The 12,639-nt window shown below is 41.9% G+C and overlaps 1 protein-coding gene across 1 annotated transcript in view; it reads left to right on the forward strand.

Annotated features, from left to right (window-relative positions):
* The window catches only part of galnt9 (polypeptide N-acetylgalactosaminyltransferase 9), a 97,416-nt gene that overhangs the window by 7,879 nt on the left and 76,898 nt on the right, over positions 1 to 12,639 (forward strand). The window contains exon 2 of the mRNA XM_019885344.1: positions 3,668 to 3,848. Within this exon, the coding sequence (XP_019740903.1) occupies positions 3,668 to 3,848 (181 nt within the window). The remainder of the gene's footprint in view (positions 1 to 3,667; positions 3,849 to 12,639) is intronic.

Here is a 12,639-nt window from a genome sequence, read left to right on the forward strand (position 1 = left end):
ATCCTCACTCTATGGTCATTGTTGAATTTGAATCTCAATCTTACAAGGGCCACATAATAAACAGCTTGTTTTGCAATACGCAGCACTGAGTGTGTTGTGGCAAACATATTTGGACAAAATGACTTCAAGAAATAAAGCTTGGTCATGTCACACATAGTACTGTACACATGTATATGGAGATGTGGGAAGGCATCAGGAGCTTAGGGGGTAAAAACAGAAGTGAGCTTCTATGTGGAGCAGCATCTCCATCATATAATATTGCACATGGTATATCATCAATTATTCAGAAAGCATGCCAATGCACAACACAATGTTTGGTCCAAAAGTGAAAGTGTGATGTTCATTTTAGCAGTCGATGAATCAATACTCACACTAAGCATTGTTCTCTTTATTTAATATTAGGACATAACAGCACACATCCTAGGGTTTTTTTTATACTAATTATCCCTCATGTAACACATTTTAAACCGAAGCAGAATGCAATGAGGATGAAGCTCTGTGATGTCTTAGTTTGCCGATTTACCCACATTTTTTTTTTTTTTTAGAATACTGTATGTGACTTTTCAACCTCTTCTTGTGGCCCTTATCCTACAGTGGAATTTCATTCAGTCACATAGCGGAAGAAGAGGGCAGGGGTTAGCCAAATAACAGAGCAAACAAAAAAAACAAAGCTGGCATCTTTGCTTCCAAGTCTCATGCAGAGACAGAGAGGCCCTCCGCACTCATGTCTCCGGCTCTGGAGAGAATCTATGTTGTTTTGTGACATGGGTGTGATGCCATATGGCTGCACTGTAACGTGAGCGCCACCCCTAATTGTCAAAATACCACCACTTTTACTGGAGCAGGGCATATTTGAATCCCTTTCATGGGAGAAGCCCGTTTTCCATTCAGCTCCATTAGAAATCTTCAGTGACACTTTGTATTTCAATGCCATCCAAATATGGTGATTGCACTGCAGTGGGTTTAGCACTGCTGTGTGCTATTTCCTAACTGTGTGCATGTCCATCTGTCTGGCGAAATGAGCCAGTTGGGTATTATGGAACACTGGAACCACATGGTGTAGAACTGTATGGCATTAGGAAGCCTGAGGATTTTAGAAATTCACAGAAACCGTTTTTCGGTTCCATTGGATCATCTAATGGGAAACCACGGTAACTAATTTGGGGTTCCGTAAACGTTCACAATGGGAACCCATTTTTCTATTTTGACTGATATTCATAATAAAGAATTCTGATACTCAAAAGTATAATATTTAAAGGGTAAATCTTTGAAAACTATGCACTAACAATGAACATAATTACATCAGCAGCTGCGTACTCCAGGTTTATGCCATAAAATAAATGGATCAAAATATGTTAACACTTTTATTGTACTCATATGGCATCATGAATACAGCATACCACAAAATCTGAGTAATTTTTCCAGTCTCACACTGCAAAGATTAATTTACTGGGAATCATTAATATATCAATGACTGTAAAATATTATGGCCATCAGAAACACATATGTGTCCACAATACTTCAGTCCTGGCTATATATCATGAGCCACAAGTAAACCTGACACTGTTAACATGATTATACGTGTGTGTGTACTATTTATGTATATAAGCATATCAATGGCTACTCACCCCTCTTATTAATACAAAAGCATGTAATAGGAATTGAATGATTAAAATCATGTGATGTGTGTGAAAAAAAGACCTTATCACTATATATAGTCATATCGTACTGACATGGCTTGACGTCCCATTTGCAACCCCAAGATGACGCGCTGTGTAATGTACTATCCATTTGACCAAAGAATCTGCCATACGTCATCGTTACGCCTTACTGACAGTTATTACTACACTTTTGTGATGAATGTTTTATTCATAAAGTTACCATGTCTACAACAATAAATATAGAATAACTAAGACTAGTTCATAATATTTTTCATAGCGATTAGCCTTTAGATCTAATCAAGATATCCTTTATTTGTCCCACACTGGGGAAATTTACCATGGAAATTTATAATGACCAATTTCAAGTACTTGCCTCGGAATCGTGCCTCCCATCGAATCTCTCTTTTGTGTTTTTTGCTTGCATCACACGTGAGCTTAGTGATACGCCTTTCTTCGGATGATTCATATGAAAAATCCTAGTGGCATTCCTATTTCTTAAACGTCATAAGTAAAACACCTTTCAGTGTTTTATTTCGCCGCCATCTCAATCCGTCATCGGCGCGCTGAGACACCCGCGTGCTTTCTCAACTCGCGGACTAAAATAGCAATCCGCATGCGCACATAAAGTTTCCCTCTCTGAGAGCATCAACAAAATCTAAACATTGATTATCTTTGTTTCCTGAGCATTTTAGATACAGCTCTTGTCGTGAATGTCAAATTGGTTACAATGCCGGTTAGTGTCTTTGCACATAAAGCTTAAATGAAGATTTACAAAGCGTAGGCAGTAGTTGCTGGACGGAGAGTTGAAATCGCTCATTCCCCATTCCCTTTGAAAACGTGTCACAGCATCCCAGTGATGTCTGTTCAAAGTTACTGTCATGATGAGTGACCTTAATCAGTGTAGAGGGGTATTTTAAGTCTGACATGTAAAATCCTATTATTAATTGCATCAGACTAAGGAAGCATAATGTATTGTGGGTGGTGGATGATCAAGGTCTCAGAATCATAGAGAGAAAAAAAGAACTACCTGGGGAGTCGACTCATGATGATTTCAAAAAACCCCACATGGATCAAGTCCAGACTTAAAGACTTTCCCTTTCACTGTCTTGCTGGTTTGGCACAATGCAATGATTACTATTCCAAAAAACATAATGTAACATCTGGTGCTGGATTAAAAATGAAGTTATTTGTTTATTTTTAATCACTACAGGGTAGTTAAAGATTAAAAGCATTCTTGTCGAGGGTTGATGCCACTTCACCTCGTGTATTTTTTACAACATGAATGATTATGTAATTTCTCACTAAATGTATGATGCACGCATATCACAAGTAGATGCATAACCATCTATAAAAATGACTTCGTTTGACTCTGTGTATATTGTTGTGATATACTGCTGACATCATCAGATAAACACACGTTTGATGTTTCAACTTATGTCTATGGGCCACGCTGAATTTGATCAAAAAAACACGTGTTTGTGATGAACGATATAAAAGCACCTTTATTTGTTCTCCAGACTTCATTAAATACTTTAATGGACAATGTACTGGATATTTGATGACAAAATCATAGATCGTCCCTCATCCTCAATATGGAATGAACAATATCCAAGATAATGAGTGATAATCAGAATAATAATTCAGCTGTCGCACAACGGCAGTTCTGTGTTCATGTGACGGCTGGGAATCAGTCCCTCATCATTCATTCATCAGTTTTTCTTTTCCGCTATCCGCCATGGCCTCATACCACTGTTTCTCTCAGCATCTCCTCTGCTGTGGAGCTCAGTCATGTCCTTGTCCAAGTGAGTGTTTTGCAGCTGTGTCATTGACAGACAGCATAATGATGCCCTCGGGATGAGGCCTTGCTGTACCGGAACTGCTCCTGCAATCTCTGTATGCTGCCATCAAATGTCAATCAGCTGCCATTCTACATGCGCCCTCTGCTCACCTAAATCGGCCCACCCTGTTTGCAACCACCGCTGATCCTCTGTGTCATTTTTTGGCAGGTTTAGCAAAACCCATGGGGCTGGTGGAGGGTCCCGGTGGACTCGGTCAAGGGGGAGCTGCCGCCTCACTTGGGGAGGACAGCCGTGATGCCGAGGGGAAGTACGAAGAGTATGGCTACAATGCTCAGCTCAGTGACAGGATCTCCCTGGACAGGAGCATCCCAGACTACAGGCCTAAAAAGTATGTCCCTTGTTGGTTTGTTTCCATTTTCTGCAATTTGGGTTGTCCCTCCATCCACAGCTCAACGACTGCTGATGCCGTAGGTATTAAATTGTAGACCAGCATGACTCCAGCATCAGTTCATGGGATCCATTACTGTGAAAAGAGATAGAAGTCTTGATACTCCCCCTCTGTTCTTTACGATGCATTCATTATTGAGTTTTGCGTCAACTATGAACGTGAAATTGTGCTCTACCTTGTTATAGTTCAATAAATATATTTCTCTCATTTATTTTCTTGCAAAAAGCAAAATGTGCTCACATGCTGCGGGATGGTTGCAGATGGAATGTTTTTAAATGCCACATGATTCAAAAACAAACATTCAAATTGACCCTTGTAAATTTAAAACGGTTCCTTCGGGACATCCTTGCACAACGGGTGGTTTATGGCGATAATTACGTGCAGCTTCTCATTGGAACTATTCGTGTTACAAACCTGCCTGAATTGCAAATTATGCTGGAACTCAGTTGTTTACGACAGAAATAATTTAGTTCTACATTGGTCAGCGTTTTTGTTAAGTCAAGTGTGAAGTATGGCTAATGATAGGAAGCAATGATGAGTACACTCTGCGGACTGATTAGTTTGTCCTTTAAGAAGACAAACCTGCAGTTTGTGGACATAAAAGGTCATGCTGCAGATGAAAAGCAGGTGGTCACACAGTTAGCTGTGAGTAGAAAGAAGTCAAACAGCTTCATTCTCCCCAAAAACCGCCTACAAAGTCACATCATTCAAGAGACACCCTCAAGCAATCACAAAACAGACATTAAACAGCAGAAGAGGAGGAAGCAAAACAGGAGCAGAGAAAAATACCCCAAAAACTCCAACACATTCTGTTCATGTCACAAGCAGCATCACACACCAACAAGGATTGCAGAGAGCTATAAACACAGCCTATTTCTTTTCGGGGGCGCAACACCGTTTTGCCCTAGTTTGTGATTTGAAGAGTTCAGTTCAAGGCAAGGCTACCCCCGCGTAAAAAGAGCACAAAAGAAAATTACTTTAAGCACACTGAAGGAAACTACCAGACAATGGTATTCCTCATTTGATAGAACAAGTGGTCTCTTGGCAACAAGTCAGATTTTTTTTACTCATAGATTTTTAATTGAATGATTTGTATTGCGAGAGATGCTTCGTATGAGATCTTGATGCATAGAGTATTCCAGACTGAATGGCATTCCTGTCACTCAGTGTCAGAACAATGTGAATCTGGGATGTGACACTGGTCCAGAATCAGACAGGCAAGAGAGACTTCTGAGGACTGTAGCAGGGCTAACAATGCATTGTATTCACATTGCTTTATACTGAGGGGAAAATAGTCAAGACCGTAGGTGGGAGAACGGCGGGTAAAAGAAGCTTGCTAATTAATAAAGTCAGCAGAAAGTACCTCTGGAGTAGAGGGTTTTTTTTGAAGAATCTTTTTTTAAGTGACTTTACCAAAAAAAAAAAAAGAAAGGAAAATGTTTTCCAACACAAAGGAAGAGGGTATTTGCGATTTGTTGAAGTGGCTGCTTCTGCTATTAAATGGCGCATACTTTGTTCTGTTCAATAGGTGTTGTCCTGCTGGGACTACATTCTGCAAGCTGCTCTTTCTCATACACCTTTTTCTGTTCAAGCTGTTATTCAGAATTTTTCAATTGTGCTATTTCAGAAACAGGCAGACTGAGCAGGTCTGAACAACACATGTCATGTCGTGTTGGTAATCAGTAAGTACATGTTTTACATGCAATTCTGATGTGACAGCACAGTTCTGCGGTTCATGGTGCAAATCTATGTGAATCGCAGTTCAAAAGCAGTTGTTATTTTTCCCCTCTGTATTTGTTTATAATTCGGTATCCTGATTTGCTGTCATGCTTGATTACACTGGTCAAAGATATTTTCATGGTTTCTGAGTAACTCTGGGCTGGAGAGTCCGAAAATTATATTATTATTATTATTATATTATACTCATTGTTGTTTGGTGCTATACTGCCTGGTTTTCTGAAATTATATATATATATATATATATATACACCTGTATGTGTGTGTGTGTGTGTGTCCCTGTCCTGCTGCCTTCTTCTTTTGTCCCTGTATTGTCCTGTCCTATCCGACATTTTCCAGTCCTTCACTAAATGGGTGAAGGACTGCTGTCCTGTATAGTACTCAACTCCAAAACATCCATCCATCCTTTATCTGAACTGCTTATCCTCACGAGGGTCACGGGCGTGCTGTAGCCCATCCCAGCCGTCACCAGGCAGTAGGCGAGAGACACCCTGAACCGGTTGCCAGCCAATCGCAGGGCACACATAGACAAACAAACATCCACGCTCACAATCACACCTCGGGAAAATTTAGTGCTCCATTAACATGCCATGCATGTTTTTGGAATGTGCAAGGAAACCGGCATAAACTGCATATTTGCGTAAGCTTGGCTTGGTAAAAATTGATCAGTTGTAATCAGCAACTGTGTCTGGCTGTCAGCATCAAAGGGCGCAGAGTCTATTAAATTCCCTTTGAAAAGTAATCTGATGGCTCTCTTTAGCTCATTAATAGCTAGCCGGAGTTAGACGCGAACGCTGGAGCCGCTGCTATGCACTGACAACAGACGCTGTATAATACAGTATCTGTGTTACAAAGTATTTATTTTTTAGCGTCCCGAATTAGTGATTGAATTTGATTTCAGGACGACGTGATGTTGAGGTCTGCGGGAAAAGTTTGTAAAATGCCTCAACTGAAGTGACTCGAAAAAACGAGTCAAGTCAGCCACGTCGCCAGAACACACTGCTGGAAATAACTTAAAAATAAAAATGTACAAAGGCACTAGCCTTGTCTGTCTAATCCACGGACGCAAATGCGAGCAAAGTTTTCAAAGGACGTATATGGACTTTATATTACATACATTTGTAACATTAGACAATAAGTATCCTGTATCATCTAGGTACCGGAAAACATCTAGAAACGGTTTTCTTTTTTTGTAATGAATCCTTGTATAATACGATGAGAATGATTTTGGATCATTTTATATTGACAAAAATGTGTTTTATTCACAGGATGTTTTTGGGGGTTATCCCCAAATCCCCGCCCATGTGCCTGTTTTTCTATTTTGGCCTTCATGTCCGGGCGAGACACCAACAGGGACCTAAGTGTGTTTTTTTTCTGCTGTCCTTGGGCCATGGCCTTGATCTGATAATGGCTTTTTGGGCCATGGGAGGCAAAAAACAATAAAAGCTGACATGATGGCAGGATTACCAATGGTCATGGAACAAAAATAACTCAACGGAGTCACAAATAGAAAAATGCATTTTTATAACATGATCATTCAGTTGGTTGGTTTTTACTTGCAAGGTCTCCCCTTCCAAGGTGTTTGATATTCTACATATTCACTTGTTGTGAATTGATCTTTTTTGTGAAAACAATAAATAAAGTGAATACACAGCTGGTATGCCATCCCCAAGATTATTGGACATTAAGTTTCTTTGTGTAGGAAGCTGATAAAACGATCAAGGCAATAGCTGATACAAAGGAAACAGGCTCACAGAATCCTGTATAAGGATCTGAAATGGATTCAAACCTTTGAATCTCCTGTCACACAGCCTTCATTCTTTCCAGTGACAATGGACATCTCCTGAGTGGATTTTATAGAGGGTGATGGAAACTAAACGGTCTTTCTCTGGGGGGATATTTATGGATTGGAATGCCACCGTCATAGTATTGCGTTGGTTTAGGTTAAATCCACATCTTGAATAACTAGCTGTGTGGAGGGGGATTGGGGGGGGGGGCAGCAGCTGGGACTGCAAGCTGGCGCAGGTGGAGATGGAGGTGGTATCTTGGAAATACATCTTTATCTGGCGTTCTGTTTCTGTCAAAGCTTGGTCTTGGTCAAATTAGGAATGCTGGCCATTTCAAGCAAATGAGTCAATCACTCAATGAGTTGGAGCTTTACATGACTGCCTCACATGTGCAGATAGGTAGGAATGAAAAGATTGATCCATGTCCTACATTTGGATCCAATAACTAGGGAAGTGGAACAACGTCATTATATGGTTTCACAACTGAAATCCAGCCCCACCTCCTCACGTTAACCCTAATAGATAAATCTGTGGCCATCGTGACATTTCCATGCATTCTTTAAGCAGTGCCTTTCCACAAGTCATGGAGTAGAGCGAGGGAAATTTGTGTGTATATTTTTGGCTTGCACTTCTGCAATGTGGTGCCTGGCTCTGCAAAGTCAAACTGTGATGCAAAACGATCCCAATACAAACTCGCTGCCAGATTTGCCATTGCATTTATACACTTGGCAGGGATGATTGAGGGAGGCCATCGAGAAAGCTGTGGGAGGGAACAAATAGAGTTGCGGTGGGAAAGCATACATGCATTAAAAAAAAAAATGACAGAAATAATACATTGGGGCAGTATCAATCGTGTTTATTCTTCAGAAGACAGGTTGAAGGCATGGTTTAAAATGGAGACAAATGTTTCATCCAAAGTATTGCCAAATTTACATCGCTTCTTTTGCTGGCAACAAAACATAAACTTCTTGATTTTGTCCCAATTTCATAAATGTATTACAATGACATGTTTGTGCAGCACATGTGTAATGATCGCATGAGCAGGCAGAAGCTGACGACAAACCCAGGTACATGCCAATTTAAATAATCCATTGTGCTGCTATTATCGGCTTCCGGGACCTTATTTTTTCAACATTGTAGGCCCATGGTGCAACATTTATACAATTCATGGAAGCCTAAACCATTCTAGTATTGCCCGCTTATTCACCAGGCACATATCCAGTATATGTAGAAAGTCATTTTACAGTAACTTGTCCAAGGCATATAATTTGTCCAAGTGATTGAATACATTTTTGCAAAAATGTATTGTGTAGACATTTTACCCAACACCAAATCTCAGAGAAATGAATTTGTAAATATCATTATTTGCAAATACTGCATCGGACTGTATTTGATGAAAGGGGGCGACACTCATTCCGATTTGCAACATCCTAACTGATTTTTACAATCCAAGTGACTCCTCATGTGAAACAATTGACCACTTGCTCCTGCAGTCTGCCATGCACTTGAAATGATCAACACAGCATATCACACAAATAATGTCTGCAAGGGCAATGTAGTACTGGTGTGGTACTGTGTGAGAGGCGACACCCACCGTGACAGAAAATACAAAGAAAAAAATGGTAGAAGTAGTAGAAGTACAAATAGCGAAGTCAACGCAGCTTTTTCTCTCGTTCCGTTTCATGTCTCAATCACGTGCGCACGGGGCTGGGTTTAATATTTATAATTCTTGGCCCTGACAATTCTTCGAGCAGATCGAGCAGGGAAAAATCACACACCACAGAATAATGGGTCAGGATAATCTTTCCGAGACATCTGAGAATTGAGCTTTGCTGAACTGGAGCGGAAGGAAGGGACTTGTGTGTACCCTCGTTAAGCCGTTGGCAAGGGAGAGTAAGAAAGCTGTTGTGATTTCCATGATCCCAAATCAGCGGTTTGGTGTCATGAATGTCATATACAAATGATGAAATATGAAGGTTTGCATCACAAGTGGTTAGCATGTCGATTTCACAGTGCAGAGGTTCGATTCCAGCTCAGGCCTTCCTGTGTGGTTTGCATGTTCTCCTCGTGCCTGCGTGGGTTTTCTCCGGGTCCTCCGGTTTCCTCCCACATTCCAAGAACATGCATGGCAGGCTGATTAAACACTCAAAATTGTCCCTAAGTGTGAGTGTGGTTGTTTGTCTCTGTGTGCACTGCGATTGGCTGGCAACCAGTTCCGCCTATTGCCCGAAGACAGCTGGGATAGGCTCCAGCACCACCCACAACCTTAGTGAGGATCAAGCGGTTCGGAAAATGGATGGATGGATGGACGCATCATTACATGTTGATAACTGACAGATGCTGACAACGATGAGGAAGATGTAAGCACAGCACCATGCTGCGATCCACCTAGTGGGTCGCCTTTCCTCTCCCATTCTGCGGTTGCTTGTCGTCACACTCGTGTGTCCCAGTTCAACAGAGCGCCTGCAGAGTTGAGATGGCAAATATGCTGTCTGAGAAAAGAACACAATCACAGCGGCGGTGAAGTAACCGAATGTACTGTAGACGTTGATCAAGGCAGCCGACTTTAAATGCTGAACTAAGATCACACAAATATTCATCACAACCAGTTTAAATCGGGCAGAAGTGTCGACCCTGTCTCATGAAATAACATGTAAAATATTTTTGTGCCTGTAACATTTGTAATTTGTGATTCGAGTTCATATTTATGACCTGCCAAGCGATGATTCTTAAGGTTCTAGTTCTCCGTCACATCTAAGATGCGACGGAGAACAAATCAATATGCTCACTGTTTTTGCAGGGATGGTTTCAATTGCTAGCTGCAAACTGTCACCATAGCATATGATCTGCCTTGAAGTGGATGAAAACACTTCTAGAGCTCTTCAGCTCATGTTCACTCGTAGGTTTGTTTCTGCTTTATTCCTTTGATTTATTCCTCCAAATGTACATTTGTACAAGACTCATCGAAAGGTTTTTGTCCTGTCAATGATAGAGAGACTGAAGTGTGAGACTGATACATTCTGACAAATCAATATGCTCACTGCTTTTGCGGGGATGGTTTCAATTGCCAGCTGCAAACTGTCACCTCAGCATATGATCTGCCTTGAAGTGGATGAAAACACTTCTAGAGCTCTTCAGCTCATGTTCACTCGTAGGTTTGTTTCTCCTTTATTCCTCTTTGATTTATTCCTCCAAATGTATGTTTGTACAAGACTCATCGAAAGGTTTTTGTCCTGTCAAAACTTTTACTTCAAAGTCAAAGTGCACATGTGAAGAAAACATTGTACTCACTGAAAGAGAGCTTTGATTTGAGTGAGGGAATACTAGGCTTTTGTTGTTTGAGGAATGAGATGGGGGGGAAAAAAATCCTCAACACGATTGCTATTCATTTTAATAATTGTCCCCGCATGGGTCAAACCCCAGGCTACTATAACAGCAGGATTAATTTCCTGCACAGAACTAAAAGCAAGCCGCGAGGCCATTAAGGGCTTACATAAAAACTGTCTGTTCGAAAATTAAGCACTTTAGGTCTAATGGTATCTAATACAAGGTCTGCATCAACAAGTATGACATTCCAAAGAAAGTAATGCTCAGGTTTGATGTACAGAATTGACCACTTGTGACACGACATACATGGCAAGGCAGTTCAAGTGGACTGTGAGCATATTTATAACATTTTAGGAGAATTTGAATGATTTATTACAATAAATTATCGGTGTTATTTTATCATTGTATTTATTGAGACACGCTACATGTGCCATTACAGAAACATTTTGATTTTTACTATCCTTTTTCGAAAAAAGTTTGTTTTCTAGGGCTCTGTCTCTTATTTTTCTAGTCTCAGCCAATTGTTGTAATTGTTTTCCTTTCCTTGGCCCCGTGAGGTTGCACCCAAGTCTTTGGCCTGCGACCTTTACTTGAGCACCCGTTTGTCAATCTATGCGGGGCTGCTGCGTGGTGGACAACGAAAGTGCCCAAGTAAAGGTGAAGTTTTCTTGTCACACAATATTGCCCCAGTTTCCAAGCTCTGTCATTTGTCAACAGTTTCCTCACTTCATTCCACGTCCATCTTGTCAGGTTCTCGTACCTCATCTCCATCCAAGTCCAATTCTTCCGAATCTGTATAAAAGTCACTTTATTGCAGGCCACTTCTTCATCTTGTCTTTTTCCAGCTGTTTTTCGCATATGCTCAGTCCCTCGTTTTGCTCCCCAACCTCAAAGGCTGAGAAGCATGCTGACCACATTCCTGAGATCACATTCCTAAGCCGCGGCAGCTCCATGGCCCTGCTCCTGCGCGGCGACATCTCCATGCCCTCGTTCCTGCACGACACTCATGTCCTCCCCCAGCGGCACATCCTCTGAGGCTGCTGATCTAGGGTCACTGCACCAGTTGCCTGACCATGTCACGATTGAGCTGAACAGACCACCGGGCCACTCACTGCCTTGTCCTGCTCCTGCCACCTGACCCTGTTCGAGCGACTTGCAGCCACCACCGAGGCTTTAAGTGTGGCCCCTGCAATACTGTAGGGCAGGGGTGGCCAACCGGTCAGAGACGAAGAGCCAATTTTTTTACTGCGTTACTGCAAAGAGCCACATCATACCCTTCCTCGCGCGTGCGTGTGCACACACACGCGCACGCACACACACAAAGATCGACTTTTGAAGCGACCAACTTCTCACGAACGACCCGATCGCGCACGTGCAAGCATACACACGCGCTCGCACGCACGCACTCACGCGGGTGGCCACCAGTGCACTTGCGCACATATGCACGCACACGTCGCATATCATGATGAGCAACAGTCGGGCCGAAAATGAACGAAAGCTCAAGATACAAACAAACAAATCTTTTTTTTCCCCACCCATTTCCTCCTCCCACCCCTTGCGGTCGACTTGGGACCAGTTGGCTGGCTTCCGGTCGATTCTGATCGACATATTGGGCACCCCTGCCTTAAAATCTGAGCTAATTCGCTGACTAGCTTAGCGCTTAGCGCTGTTGTTTGCACATGAGCGGTGATGCAGTAATCTGATTGGTTGCCCTCTATGTCAATCAAGTAACGGGATTGATGATAGGCTGACTTAATACGTTCTGTGTAGTTAACGCCTTCATTTGAATGGCATCGCCACTGCCGAGGCGTTTTCGACGCTTGTCGTGTGAAAGCCCGGGAGCCGCATTGAACCAGCCAAAGAGCCGCATGCGGCTCCCG

Source organism: Hippocampus comes, unplaced genomic scaffold, assembly GCF_001891065.2.
Source record: "Hippocampus comes isolate QL1 unplaced genomic scaffold, H_comes_QL1_v1.1 scaffold45, whole genome shotgun sequence".
In the NCBI taxonomy this organism is placed as follows: Eukaryota; Metazoa; Chordata; class Actinopteri; order Syngnathiformes; family Syngnathidae; genus Hippocampus; species Hippocampus comes.